At 43.0% G+C, this 15895-nt stretch overlaps 1 protein-coding gene across 4 annotated transcripts in view; it reads right to left on the reverse strand.

Annotated features, from left to right (window-relative positions):
- LOC114229209 (nuclear body protein SP140-like protein) overlaps positions 1-12855 on the reverse strand; it is a 48048-nt gene extending 35193 nt beyond the window's left edge. Inside the window, exons 1-2 of one of the 4 annotated variants that reach the window (XM_054723309.1) lie at positions 12667-12855; positions 1034-1166 (exon numbers count right to left, since the gene is read on the reverse strand). In XM_054723309.1, the coding sequence (XP_054579284.1) occupies positions 1034-1166; positions 12667-12698 (165 nt within the window). In that variant the 5' untranslated portion in view covers positions 12699-12855. Of the gene's footprint in view, positions 1-1033; positions 1183-12666 lie in introns of all 4 variants that reach the window. The other 3 variants (XM_054723308.1, XM_054723306.1, XM_054723307.1) reach the window with 3 other exon arrangements.
- Positions 12856-15895: the final 3040 nt, after the last annotated feature.

Genomic DNA, 15895 nt, shown 5'->3' on the forward strand with positions numbered 1-15895 from the left:
AATTAGACCAGGGACTCTTAGGTCCACAGGCCAATGCTCTATCCACTAATCCAAGCCTTATGTACAGTTTTAGAATTTCTTTATAGTTTTATGACTAGTAGTTAAACAACTCAGTCCATCTTCCTTGAAAATTCCCTTATGTGAATCTGATTTCCTCACCCTCATTTCCATTAGATGGAATAAGAAGCAATTATGAAGAACAAATTGGGTTAAAGTTAAGTGATTTGTAGCCCTTTCAAAGCCTGGCTAAGAGTTTTAGAAATAGACTTAGCAGGCAGTGAGCTGCTGTTCTATGGACTGGATAGCCCTTGTCCCTTCCCCAGGACTGACTTGGCCTGGAAGCTCCTGTGAACTTTGCCATAAAAAAAACTTATGCATAGGGAAAGTGAAGACGTGCATCTCTCTATCTCCACCTACATCTTTTGCTAAAATTAACCTAAATTCCAACACTTCAGAAATACCAAAAGAAAAGAAAAAAAATAGAAAGGAAATTGAATACTGTTGTTAAAAGAATAGCAAGAATCTACTTTTAAATTTGTCCTAACAAGACATTGATTCTCTGTGGATTTTAATGTTCTCAGATCTAAGTATTTAAGTTGGTATTCATTGAGATTAAATTCTGTGTCAATTATTATTTCATTAAATGAAATCATTCAACTTATTCATGCATTCACTAAAATTACTTTTAATTTCCAGTTTATACTATATTGTGTATATAATTCCTACAAGGCATTATAAATCTATGTAGCACACCCACTTCACATCCAGCTTACCTCCAGTGCTATTCACCCCATTATAGGGAGCACCATGGAGCACTGTTCCTTCAGTTAGGAGCAGAACTGTCTCCAGCAGTGCCTGCTTCTCTTCTCCCTTCTGACCTTATAAGAACACTTACAGCAGTACTTGAGAGGGTACCCACTCATAGGCAACTCTTCAGTTGCCAGTTGTGTTCTGATGTTTGATTCCAGGATATCAAAGTATAACTTAGTTTGGCACTAGTTTACCAGATTGTGACATAATAAACTTTACCTACTTTATATAGTTTATTGTCGATGAATCCACAGTCACGGAGAAGTTCAAGGAAAGGAAATGATGCTTTTATTATATTTGAAATTGCAACTTTCTGTTTTTTGAAGTGGCAGAGTGCAATGTTTTCTGCAGACATCCTAGGGGGAAAGGACACTATGATAAAATGGTCATCAATATTTTGATATGCTTGTAGAAGCTGTAACATTTTATAAATGAAGGATAGGTGGTGAAGAACCAACACATATAAAATAAGTGTCCTTAGAAGAGATTAGAACAAATAGAACTGAAGCAATAGGTAAAGCTGTAATAAAACGAAGCATAAAGGCTTATTAAAACATCCTATCTAATAAAAGAGTAATTTGCAAATTAACCATCACTCCACGACAAAATGGTGGCACCCATAACCACAAGATGGCAGTGCCCAGTCCTCTCAGCCCTGCCAGAGTCCCCCAGTCTCAGGGAGGGCTGCTTCTGACAGGCTGCAGAGTAAGCAGCCTGGTGGAATGCTGCCCAGAGGCCCTCCTGACCCTTTATATATATAAAAAAAATTCACTCCCCATGGCCGGTTCCCCTCCCAGTGGTGGCAGCCTGGGCTGGGGTTCAGCCTCGGAGGCGTGTGCACCCCCACAGCGCGATCCCCTACCAGTGGCAGCAGCCTGGGCTGGGGCCTCAGCCTGCCAGGTGCATGCTCTCCCACAGCGTGATTCCTTTCCAGTGGTGGCAGCCTGGGGTCTCAAGCACTGAGTCACAACAGCCAGGCAGATATGGAGGAATCTTAAATGTTTCTTTTTAAAATATATATATTTTATTGATTTCTTACAGAGAGGAAGGGAAAGGGATAGAGAGCTAGAAACATCTATGAGAGAGAAACATCGATCAGCTGCTTCCTGCACACTCCCCACTGGGTATGTGCCCCCAACCAAGGTACATGCCCTTGACTAGAATCGAACCTGGGACCCTTGAGTCTGCAGGCTGATGCTCCATCCACTGAGCCAAACCAGTTAGGGCTGTCCAATATGTTCAAGAAAAAACTCTATCTAATAAAGAGGGAATATGCAGGGGACGGCATTTGGGGGTGACTGGGTTGTCAGGGGAGGGCAGTTGGGGATGATCGGGCTGTCATGGGAGCAGTTAGGCTGTGATCAGGCTGGCAGGGGAGTGGTTAGGGGGTGATCAGGCTGGCAGGCAGAAGCAGTTAGGGGCAATCAGGCAGGCAGGCAAGCAGTTGGGAGCCAGCAGTCCTGGGTTGTGAAAGGGATGTTTGACTGCCTGTTTTGGGATCAGACCTAAACAGGCAGCCAAACATCCCCCAAGGGGTTCCAGATTGGAGAGGGTGCAGGTTGGGCTGAGTGCACAAATTTCGTGCACCAAGCCTCTAGTATGTAATATTGAAAAATTCCAGTCTGTCATGATCAAAGCCATTGTAAAATTATTGTTTCCTAACAGATCTGGAATTTTTATGAAACAATTTTAATTTGTACAAAAGTGAGATGGACTAAACAGGCCACCCATAGAGGAAAATGAAACAATGGATTAATGATGAAATATAAGCTTGAAATGCCTCTTAATTAACAACTAAGAGAAAATAAATCTCAAAAAGATAAAAACAAGGTGCTTCCTTTTTGACCTACAGCAGTTAAGGGAAATGCCATCTTGATTTACAAAGCTTGTACATAAATGGTAAGATGTACTTTAAAAATGATATGGTAAGTCATAAACTGAAATTTCACAAGAATATCAATCGTTTTTCCTGGTATATCTGCTTTGTGTTAATATCTATCTATCTGTGCTATTATTGTATGTAATTAATCTTTTTAGGCATCTGAATTTCAGAAGTGGCTGCTGTTTCTGTGAAAGTAGTTGTAAACCTGAGTCGGTAATTCTGCTTCTTGGTTCATCATTTTTATTGCTCTGATAATAATGTTTTAGTAGACATTTTGTATGCCTGAAAATCATGAAGACTCATAAGCTTCCTTTATTTTTTTTTGGCCAATATAATAGCGGCGGCTTTTTTTTTTTTCATTTCAATAAATCTTTATTTTTCAGATTATTTCATTTGTTCCTTCCCCCGCCCCATAGCTTCCCTCCACCCATTTCCCACACTGTCCTCTGCCCTTACCCCAACCCCCACTGTCCTCATCCATAGGTGTACAATTTTTGTACAGTCTCTTCCCGCACCCCCCACACCCCTTTCCCACAGAGAATTGTCAGTCCACTCCCTTTCTATGCCCCCAATTCTATTATATTCACCAGTTTATTTTGTTCATCAGATTTTTCATTCACTTGATTTTTAGATTCACTTGTTGATAGATATGTATTTGTTGTTCATAATTTTTATCTTTACCTTTTTCTTCTTCTTCCTTTTCTGAAAGAATACCCTTCAGCATTTCATATAATACTGGTTTGGTGTTGATGAACTCCTTTAGCTTTTTCTAATCTGTGAAGTTCTTTATCTGACCTTCAATTCTCAATGATATATTTGCTGGGTAGAGTAATCTTGGTTGTAAGTTCTTGCTATTCATCATTTTGAATATTTCTTGCCACTCCCATCTGGCCTGCATAGTTTCTATTGAGAAATCAGCTGACAATAGTATGGGTGCTCCCTTGTAGGTAACTAAATGTTTTTCTCTTGCTGCTTTCAATATTCTCTCTTTGTCTTTTGCCCTTGGCATTTTAATTATGATGTGTCTTGGTGTGGTCCTCTTTAGATTCCTTTAGTTTGGGGTTCTGTGTGCTTCCTGGACTTGTAAGTCTATTTCTTTTACCAGGTGGGAAAGTTTTCAGTCATTATTTCTTCAAATAGGTTTTCAATATCTTGCTCTCTCCCTTCTTCTGGTACCCCCATAATTCTGATGTTGGTATGCTTGAAGTTGTCCCAAAGGCTCCTTACACTATCTTCATAATTTTGGATTCTTTTTTCTTTTTCCTTTTACGGGTGGGTGTTTTTTGCTTGTTTGTATTTCAAATCTTTTCCTTGATTCTTGTGATCCTCTAGTCTACTGTTGGATCTCTGTATAATATTTTTTATTTCAGTCAGTGTTTGCTTAATTTCTAGTTGGTCCTTTTTCATATCCTTGAGGGTCTTGCTAAATTTATCGGCCTTTTCTAGAAAATTCTTGAAAAACCTTATAACTGTGGTTTTGAACTCTATATCCAGTCGTTTTCTTTCCTCCATTTATTTCATTTGTGACCTTTTTCTTTGTCTTCGCATTTTGGCTGCTTCACTGGGTTGATAGAGTGGCTTTGTATGCTAGGTGTCCTAGGAGGGGCCCAGTGGCTCAGCCTCCCCAGTTACCTGAGTTGAACACTCTTGGTGTATCCATTTGTGGGCTGTGTGCACAGTCTAGTTGTAGTTAAGCCTTGATTGTTGTTGGTATCACTGGGGGGAGTTGACCTCCAGGTAAATTGGCTGTGAGGATCAGCCATGTGTATGATGTGAGAACATCTGTGCTGGAGGCACCCTTATGAGGCAACACTTGCTTCAGTGGGGCTTTGGTGCTCATTGAGTCTGCCAACCTGAGTGTGTCCCTTATGGATCTGAGAAGTTGTAATCTGGATGGTCCTACTCTGACCCCTCTTTCACTGGCTCTTGCATCTCCAAGGAGGTGCTAATTTAGCCTCTGCCTGAGGCCAGCCAGCAGGAGCTACAGAGAGATCTGTAGATTCCCCTTCTTTGTTTGGTTTTGGAGGTGCCCAGATGAGGCCCAGCTGTGTTCGACATAGTACTGGATGTATTAGCCATTGCAATTAGACAAGAAGAAGAAATAAAATGCATCCAAGTTGGAAAAGAAGAAGTAAAGCTGTCCTTATTTACGTATGACATGATATTGTATATAAAAACCCTGAAAGACTCCATAAAAAAAAACCTACTAGACTTAATAAATGAATTCAGCAAGGTAGCAGGATACAAAATTAATGCCAATAAATCTATGGCATTTCTATACACCAATAGTAAACTTACAGAAGGAGAGACTAAAAAAGCAAACCCATTTACATCGCACCAAAAAAATTAAGATACTTAGGAATAAACTTAACTAAGGAGGTAAAAGACCTCTACACAGAAAACTACAGGACACTGAAAAAAGAGATAGAGGAAGAAAGAAACAGATGGAAGAACATACCATGTTCATGGATTGGTAGAATCAACATCATTAAAATGTCCATACTACCCAAAGCAATCTACAGATTCAATGTACTCCCCATTAAAATACCAACGGCATATTTCAGAGACCTCGAAAAAACTCTCCAAAATTTCATTTGGAATAAAAAAAGACCCTGAATAGCCACAGCAATCCTGAGAAAGAAGAATAAAGTAGGAGTGATCTCAATACCAGATTTCAAGCTGTATTACAAAGCCACTGTTCTCAAAACAGCCTGGTACTGGCACAGCAACAGACATATAGACCAATGGAATAGAATAGAGAATCCAGATATCGACCCAAACCACTATGCTCAATTAATATTTGACAAAGGAGGCATGAACATACAATGGAGTCAAGACAGTCTCTGCAATAAACGGTGTTGGGAAAATTGGACAGATACATGCAAAAAACAAAAAAACAAAAAAGAAAAGAAACTAGACCACCAACTTACACCATGCACAAAACTGAACTCAAAATGGATAAAGGACCTAACCATAAGACAGGAAACCATAAAAATATTAGAGGAATCAATAGGCAGCAAAATGTCCTATGATGAAGCAATATCTTCACCAGCAGATGAGTGGATTACAAAACTGTGGCACATCCACACAATGGTATACTATGCTATGGTAAAAAGAAGGAATTCTTACCATTTGCAACAGCATGGATGGAACTGGACAGCATTATGGTAAGCGAAATAAGCCAGAGTGAGAAAGATAAATATCACATGATCTCACTCATTTGTGGAATATAATGAACAACATAAAATGATGAAAAAACAAACAAACAAAAAACAGATCCAGAATCAGAGAAGCATCGATCAGATTGTCAAACCTCACAAGGAAGGTAGGGGAGGGTGAGGGTAAGGTGGAGAGATCAACCAAAAGACTTGTATGCATGCTTATAAGCCTAACCAATGGACACAGACACCAGGAGGGTGATGGCATGAGTGGGGGTGGGGGGAGCAATGGGGGGATAAGAACACATATGTAATACCTTAATCATTAAAGAAAAAATAAGAAATAACAAAAAAAAGAATAGCAATCATGAAGAATATGTCCTCTGACAATAAGGGAATTAAAATAATAATTAATTACAGAGAGCTATAATTGAAACTTCTTAAATATTTAATGAGTGAAAAATATATTTCTAAATAAGATGAGTGAAACAAAAACCTCAAGAGAACTTTTTAAAGTTATTTGAACTAAATTAAAATGAATGTGCATTTCATCAAAATTTGCAGAAAAAGCAGTGATTAGTGGGAAATATATTCTATTTCCCACTAAATATATTATCCTATCTAATAAAAGAGTAACATGCAAATTGACCACTACTCCAACACACATGATGGCCACCCCTATGTGGTCAAAGATGGCCACCCCATGTGGACATAAGATGGCCACCACAAGATGGCTGGCAGAGGAGAGCAGTTGTGGGAGATCTGGACAGCAGGGGAGGGCAGTTGGGAGGGACCAGGCCTGCAAGGGAGGGCAGTTGGGGGGAACCAGGCCTACAGGGAAGGGTAGTTGGGGGGACCAGGCCTGCAGGGGAGGACAATTGGGGGCAACACTCAAGATGGCCGCCCCTATGTGGTCAAAATTGGCTGCCCCATGTGGACACAAGATGGCCACCACAAGATAGCTGGCAGGGGAGGGCAGTTGTGGGTGATCAGGCTAGCTGGGGAGGGCAGTTGGGAGGGACCAGGCCTGCAAGGGAGAGAAGTTGTGGGAGAACAGGCTAGCAGGGGAGGGCAGTTGGGGGGAGACCAGGACTACAAGGGAGGACAGTTGGGGGGACCAGGCCTGAAATGGAAGGCAGTTGGGGGTGACCAGGCCTGTAGGGGAGGGCAGTTGGGGGTGACCAGGCCTGCAGGGGAGGGCAATTGGGAGCAATTGGGCTGGTAGGAGAGCAGTTAGGCATCGATCAGGCTGGCAGGGGAGTGGTTGGGAGTAATCAGGCTGGCAGGCAGAAGCAGTTAGGGGCACTCAGGCAGGCAGGCAGGCAAGTGGTTGAGAGCCAGCAGTCCTGGATTCTGAGAGGGCAGTTGGACATCCCTTGAGGGGTCCCAGATGGAAAAAGTGCAGGCTGGGCTGAGGGACACCCCTCCCCCTGTGCATGAATCTCATGCACCGGGCCTCTAGTATGCATATATTAGAAAAGAAGGAAGATCTAAAATAAAAAATCTAAGTTTCCAACTTAAAAAAGTAGAAATATAAGATCACAAAATGAACAATTTAAAACTAAAATAGAAGAAAGGAAATAAAATAAAAATTAATTAGAAAAAAATAAGTGAAATGAAACTAGAAAAACAATAGATAAAAATACACAAAACCTAAAACTGGTTCTTGGAAAAGATTAATAAAATCCATAGGCTTTTATACAGGCTAATAAAAAAAGAGAAAAGACACAATTACCAATATTGGAAGTAGGATCATTACAACTAATCTCATGACATTAAAAAGATAATGAAATCTATGAACAAATCTATGCCAACCAATTTGATAACAAATAGTATAGGCCAAATCTTTGAAATATACAAAGTACCAAAATTCACACAAAGAGAAATAGATAATTTGAACAGGCTTCTACTCCTTTGAAAAAACCGTGTATAAGTAATTCAGAACTTTGAACAAAGTATCAGGTCCTGGTGCTTTCAATGGTGATTTTTACAAGCATTTGAGGAAGAAATTATGCCAGTTCTCCAAAATCTTGTTCAGAAAATACAAGCAGAGGGAACACTTCTTAAGTCATGAAGAGTATGTCCTCAGACATAATCCAGCAATACAGTAACACCATAGCAGATAAAGGCAAGCTACAAACCAATAATTCTCATAAGTATTGATGCAAAAAACTTCAACAAAATATTAGTAAATTGCATCCATCAATGTATAAAATATTATACCCATGACCACGTGGAATTTATTCCAGACATGTAAGGATGGTTCAATATTCCAAATCAATCAATGTAATCCACTATATGCAGAGGCTAAAGAAGAAAAATAAAATGATGATATCAATTGATATAGAAAATTTACTAGACAAAATCATACACCCACTCATGTAAAAACTAGAAATAGTGAGGAACTTTTTTCAACTTGAGAGAAAACGTCCACCAATAACCTATAGCTGATACTATACTTACTGTTAAGAACCTGCACTTTCCCCCTAAGATCAGAGGTATCCCCTTTTAAAAATCATATTCAACATTGTAGCGAGGCATAGTAAGTTAAAAAAAAAAAAGAAAAGAAATTAAAAGTGTAAAGTTTGGGAAGGATCAATAACTATGCTTGCAGATGACATGATTGCCTATGTAGAAAATCTTAAAGGATTGACTGAAAAAAATCTCCTAAGACTAATAAGTAAATATAGCCAGGATGCAAGGTAATATTCAAATGTTAGATTTTTTTTGTATACACCACCATTGAAAAATTGGGATTAGATATTAAATAAAACAATACCATTTACAATAGCATCAATATAATGAAAACCTTAGGTTTGTACATAAGAAACTATGTACAGGATTTTAATGCAGAAAATTATTCTAGAAAAAGAAGCATTTTATTTTTTAGAATCAGAGTAACTACTTTGGCATAAAGATTCAAAGGCCATTAATCAACCTAAAGTGTTGAACTGTGTGATAAAGGAAAACTCAAGTTAAATGATATATTTGAGATATGAAAACCTAGGATGATATAGTTTTAAATTAAATGCTAAAAATTACAGAAATATTGATGAAAATGAATTTCAGAATTTAAAAGTAACACTGGTTGAGTGAAATCAGACCCTATTATACCTTATAAAACAGTACAAAAATCAAAAGAATAAAACATAGCTTGAATTTTTAGAGAGAAAAATCTAAGGAAAATAGTATGGATTTTTAAAAGTTAAAACAGGAAATAAATTATAAATGTCATATTATTTAAAACACTAAATGTGAATGGGGTCAGCATCATGGCAGAATGAGGTAAACTACTTGGTTTCTCCCCTTAAAGTTGCAACAAGTTGGACAACTCTAATTCCACAAAGGACTCCCTGATCAACACACAAATACATCTGTGAGACCCACACTTTGAGACATGTGAAGGAGGGTGTATTGGAACCAGCAGAGCAGGCAGGACTGGGAGTAGGACAGAAAGGAGTAGCAGATGCAGCCAGGAACTTGGTAAGGCCCCAGAAGACATGGTAACAGATGAAGACTGGAGTTGCAGTGCATGTACTCAGCAGCCCAGGGCTTGAGGAGCAGAAGCAACATTTCCTGTCTGTGGCCAGCATACACATGGTTAGCCATTGACAGTGCTGGAGATTAAACACAAAGGTGTGGCAGCTGCAGTACACAAGCTGCCATTACCAGCCAGATAACAAAGCCACAGATGTGCATACCCACTTCCCCTCACCCTCCCAGAGCTCGCAACAACACCAGGGTGTCAAGACACAGTGCACACGCTCAGCAGCTTGGATGGTCTGAGAAGCAAAACCCTCCTTCTGGCCTGAGTGGCCAGAGCACTCTATAGCTAACCCCAGTGACAGGAGCAGAGATGCAGAGATGTGGCAGCCAAGTTCTGGCAGTCACTATTACTAGGAAAAGAATAAAGGCACAGACACAAACCCACCCTACCCTCACACCCCCACCCATTGTAGTGGAACCTGGTGGAGGCAGCTGGGACACCTCAGATTGCACAGCACTGGTGGCAGCCTCTGGTTACAGGAGGCAGCACCGGGATCCCCCAGGCCTGGGCTCCCATCACCCACTACATCCCACCATGGGGTAGTGCTCTGAGACCAACATGACTAAGTCATAGAGGGGACACCCACCTCTTTGGGGAATATGGGGCGTTTTCCATGGCCAAGGCTACACAACCCCCCCCCCCCGCCCCAGTTCACCCCCCCCCCCCCAGGTCCCGGAAATCCCAGCAGTGCAGGTGAGAGAAAACAAAAACTTGTGTTATTGCACCATTTGCCCGTACACAAAAGACACCTTCAAACTGTACATCAGATGCCAAGAAAGTCAGACATGAAATGTGAAAAAAATATTTCACTCCAATGAAGACAGTGCAAACTGCGGGAGCAAGGAGAGCTGCACAGGATAAGCATGAGAAATGGGTTGTAAAACCAAAGCCGGCATGAGAGAAAGAAAGTGTACACCAACACGCAGACAGGGTCAATGTGGAGGAATAACCCAGGGGGTGAGCACGATGTTCCCAAGACACTTAACATGACACAAACACCTAAAAAAATAAAGCAAGTGTGCTGATGGGCTGATATAATTACACGTGGTTTATAGTCAGACTTGCAGAGCTGTTGAGAAAATTAAAGCATTCCCTCAAAAATAAAAACAACTTTTAATTGGGATTAACAAAACATGAAAAACTACTAAAAATGAAACAATTTTCATAGAAGAACTAGGTTAGAGACAACCATAATGAACAGAAAGTCAAAAGCTAGAGATGGCCGAAACCGGTTTGGCTCAGTGGATAGAGCATTGGCCTGTGGACTGAAGGGTCCCGGGTTCGATTCCGGTCAAGGGCATGTACCTTGGTTGCGGGCACATCCCCAGTGGGGGGTGTGCAGGAGGCAGCTGATCGATTTTCTCTCTCATCGATGTTTCTAACTCTCTCTCCCTCTTCCTTCCTCTCTGTAAAATATCAATAAAATATATTTTAAAAAAAAAAGCTAGAGAGGATTCATTAGGGACAGATAAAACTGTGAAGGCTAATATCGCATCAATGGAAGAATAGTTTTGCCCCATGATAAAAAAGAAACCAATATATTTTTGAAGATAATAGAGAAAAATATTCCCCTGAAGTAAGGGTAGAACTGAACCTGCAACCTTATGAACATGAAAACTGTGGTTAAAGATGGTGTATATGGCATTCACCAGTAACTTCCCTCATCACTCTTATTTATTCACTAAATGCCTGATGCACAAAATTCATGCAAGAGTAGGCCTTTCTTCCCCTGCTGCTGGCACAGGCTTCCCTCTGGCACCTGAGACCCAGGCTTCCCTCCAGCTGGCAGGCTCTCAGGACGTGGGCTTCCCTCATAGCCACGGGGGCTGTTGGGGGCGAGCAGGCCAGTGGGGAGGGGAGGTGGGTTTGAGCAGGCCAGCATGGAAGGGAGTTGGGGGTGAGCAGGCTAGCACGGGGGCATTTGGGGGCGAGAATGCTGGCAAGGGGGGCAGTTGGGGGTGATCAGGCTGGCAGGGGACATTTGGGGGTGAGCAGGCTGGTGGCGGAGGCCAGTTGGTGTTGAGCGGCAGGCAGGCAGAGTGATTAGGGGCAATCAGGCAAGCAGGCAGGCAGATGAGTGGATAAGAGCCAGCAATCCCAGATTGCAAGAGGGATGTCCGACTGCCAGTTTAGGCCCGATCCCGGTAAACTGGCAGTAGGACATCCTTTGAGGGGTCTCAGATTGGAGAGGGTGCAGGCCAGGCTGAGGGATACCCCCTGCACCCTCCTCCCCCCCCCGTCCCCTGTGCACGAATTTTGTGCACCAGGCCACTAGTAAAAATATATTTGAAAATAGAATGAGGGAGATCAGTATATTTATTAAAGTGAAAAGATCCCTAATAAAATAATTGAAAATAACTAAACTATCTGACAATGCAAAAATGCAATAAAGTACCATTTGTTTAAAAACAAGACACAAATTATGTATTTAGGAAAATCAGTTAGTTGTATGTGTGAATGCAGAGAAAGACATATGTCCCCACAACACTCAACAGGACCAGGACTGAGAGTGGGTGGGTGGCAATGAAGGGGATTTTCCCCTCTACCCACTTGCATGTTACCTGAAACTTTATGAACAAGAGGAAAAATGTAATTCTTTGGTATTAAAAAAATTAAACATATTAAGTAATGTTATTTCTAACACATTACAAAAGAAAAAGATAGGATTTCTGGCCTTTTCCTTGTCAGAGGTATAATGCATTATAGAGCAGAAACTCAAAGTACAGATGAAAATATTCAGTCTACACTAGTCTTTCATGTCTTGGCCCTTTCTTTTTCTTTTACTCCCTTAGATCAAGATCCCTGGAGGGAGAGTCCAGAGCCCCAGCCAGAGATGGGAATAGGCCTGGCACTGACCCATCCTTAGCTCAGGTATGAGACCAAGGCACCCAGAATTTTGTATTTTCTAAAGTACCCTGTTTGAAAAAACCTGAAGGCAGAGGGGTCCTGAGGGAAACGAGAGGGTTCAGAGGTCATCAGGAAATAACAAATTGCATCAGAAAGGACAGCCGAGTCCAGATGGCCCACAGCTGAGCAGTAGCTGTAAGACAAGAGTCCTGTGAGTTGTGGCAGCTGCACTCACACCAGCAGCTGTCCCTTTGCAGTTTAAAGATCTAATTCCTTCACTAGTATTCCTGCATTTCATTAAATCCTCACCAGTGTTCTTGTAAAGCAGGATGAGGTCAAGGTTTAGACGAGTGTCTAATGACACACACTAGAGCAGCAGCACAGCCAGACAGAAAGTTAAAGGAAGGGAAACAGAGACTGACCTGGTGCTGAGGTCTGTGCCCTCACTGGCCATCGTCTTGTCCTGGGCCCTTTCTGGGCCTGGAGCTCTCCTGTGTCCCCAGCCTGCGTCTAGTGTGGCTGCCCAGCCCTGAGCAGGAAGTATGTACAATCAATCACCCAGGGAGAGCTCCACCCAAACGGGGAAATTAGAAGTGAAACTAACTTTCTGAGTATTTTTAGACATGTCTCCCTCCTTCTGCAGCCCCACAGTAGTACTCAGCCATCAGGACATGTGGCAGCAGGAATGGAGGACAAAAAGGGAGAGTCAGGACCAGGAGGCAAGGGGAGGAGAAAGCAAGGGGAAAGGCAGAGGCATGGCCAGCCCCCAGGCGTTTTCTTGATTGAGCACTGACTCCAAAAACAGGAAAATAGCCTAGCTACAGTACCTGGAAACCTGGGGAACAGGAGAGGTAGTGACTGAAAAGGGATAGGGGGCAGAGAACACACCCAGGGGACTGGCTTCCTTAGCTTGACCAGGAGGAGCTTCCATTCAGACCACACTAGTGGGCTGAGTCTCCAGCCTGGGAGACCCTGTGGGGACAGGGTTTGTTTCAAAGAGCAGGCAGAGAGTCCTGGACCCGAGAATTTAAGGGCAGGAGGAATTGGAGGGAACAGCATCAGCAGCCACTGGCCCAGAGGATGAAGACCTGGCACCTCTGCCGATGCAGAAATGGAGAGGAGGGACACCTGGGACCCAAGTGGGAGCATTCAGGCTCCACACCAATGTCCCTTTCTGGGAGGTAGCCCATCAGTCAGCAGGACCCCTGGTCCCCCTGCCCTCCCTTCTTCCTGGGGAGACTCTGAGGCTGGGAGTTCTGTGAAGGTGAGTCTGCTCCTTGGTGCGTCTCCCTGGGCTCATCCCACTGGAGGGGCCAGGGCTCTGAGCTCCAGTGCACAGGGACAGCAGGCTGGGGTGTGGGTAATGTGTGTGGTTGATTGGAACAGCCTTGGGCCTTGTGGATAAGCCCAGTTCTGGGGTTCAGATTGAGGAATTATTTTTTGACACACATCCAAACCATGTCCCCAGCTTTTATGAGGAAGAAAGCTGGTATTTAGCTCCCCATCTGTCTCATGCTTTTGTCTGTCTGTTGGTTTGGAATTCAGGTGGAAAGGCATGCATTTTTGGGAAGGGTGGGGAGAGCATGAACACCTTGAAAGGAGTCTTGCTCCTTGAGTTCTTGTCCAAATGTGCCCTAGATGGGTAAAGCGGTGGGCAGTCATACCTCTGGCAATTGCATGGTTGTGTAGACTTGATGGCACTCAATGGAAATATTTGAGCTTTTAGGGACTGGGATGCTGTGGAGCCCCCTTCTCCCACTTATTAGAATCTTAGTGACTGGGTTCAGTGAGGGTACAGCTGTGGACTCCTGAGTCTTCCTACAAAGCTGGTAAGAATCCAGATGGGGAGAGTGGTCTTTTCTAGGAACTCATCAGCACCACCACCCAGACACTGCCAGTGACCCAGTAGCCACTACAGCCAAAATCCTGCTGCCCTACCCGCAGTCCTGTGGACCCTGAGACCTCCACCATCAAAGGGGCACTGCTCCAGCAGTAGTAAGTACAACTTCCCCCGTCCCCAATGGCAGAACTCCGGACACCACATTCTTGCGTTTCCAGCATGCAGGCATCCAGGGCACACCACTCAGTAGGGAGCTCCTGGGAGCCACTGGGAGCCCGTGCTGGGCATGCTGCCCCACAGTAGAAATTCTGAATTTCCTCTTCCTGAATAACTGCCCACAGACACCCCAGCTGTGTAACTTCAATGCCAGGGCCCCTCAGAGTGCGTCAGAGCTCTGCACCAGCAAATGCACCACCACAGTCACACATTTGCAATGGGCAGGCACGACAAGTGCTGGTGAGGATTCGGAGAAAAAGGAACCCTCGTGCACTGCTGGTGGGAATGCAGACTGGTGCAGCCACTGTGGAGAACAGTATGGAATTTCCTCAAAAAACTAAAAATGGAACTCCCATTTGACCCAGTGATTCCACTTCTAGGAATATATCCCAAGAAATTAGAAATACCAATTAGAAAGGATATATGCACCCCTATGTTCATAGCATCACAATTTACAATAGCTAAGATTTGGAAACAGCCTAAGTGCATGTCAGCAGATGAGTGGATTAGAAAACAATGGTACATCTACACAATGCAATACTACGGTGCTTTAAAAAAGTAGTTCTTACCATTTGCAGCAGCATGGATGGAACTGGAGAGCATTATGCTAAGCAAAATAAGCTAGTCAGTGAAAGAGAAACACCATATGATCGCACTCATTTATGGATAATAAAGAACATTATAACCTGGTGAACAAAAAGATAGATACAGAGGCAGAGAAGCATCGAACAGACTTTCAAATTACAGTGGGAAGGCTGGGGAGGGGGGAGGGAGGAAGAGATCAACTGAAGGATCTGTATGCATGCATATAAGCATAATCAATGGACGAAAGACACTGGGGGGTGAGGGCATGTATGGGAGTGGAGTGGGGGGGCAAAAGGGGGATATGGACACATGTAATTCCTTAATCAATAAAAAAATAAAAATAAAACAAGGAAAATAAAGAATTCAGATGGGTTGTTGGACGGGAAATGTGATTATCTCTACAGAGAAGGTAGTGAATCCTTGGAAAAGTTGTTTGGAAGAGATATCTGGGCAGAGAAAGAAGAGGTTAAGGAGTGAGGTTAAGACATTCAGAAGAGAAGAAGGAGACTATAGGGGAGCACAGTAATCCTATCTAGGCCACATTCTAGAAGGTCTAGGGCTATGCATGAAAAACTCCCCTCTGCAGACTAAAGAGGAAGGAGGTTGGCTCAGGGCCACATGGCCTGTCCAAACCCAAGTCACCAACATCACCAGAACCCATCATTTGGAGCCCTGGGCTCCACCTCAGGGGAAGTAAGTGACCTGTATCCAGAAGGGAACAAGGACTGATTTTCGTGATACCCTGGTTACCTCTGGACAGCAGCACACTCCCTGAAAACCCCTGAAACCACATAATGCCTCTCTCTCATGACCACCCAGCCTCAGACACATGGTGTGGAAAGGAAGGAGGTTGTTACTGCCATCAAATTTCTCATTTTATCATCTAAGAGTCCCCATTACCATCAGTTGGGTAGCCCTTTCCTCCCAGACTTGACTCCAGCCACGTCTGCAATTGCCTCTATTGGTCCTGCATGGTATTACTGCCTCCTTAGAACTTCTGGATGCCTGTT

Source organism: Eptesicus fuscus, chromosome 11 (assembly GCF_027574615.1).
Source record: "Eptesicus fuscus isolate TK198812 chromosome 11, DD_ASM_mEF_20220401, whole genome shotgun sequence".
NCBI lineage: Eukaryota > Metazoa > Chordata > Mammalia > Chiroptera > Vespertilionidae > Eptesicus > Eptesicus fuscus.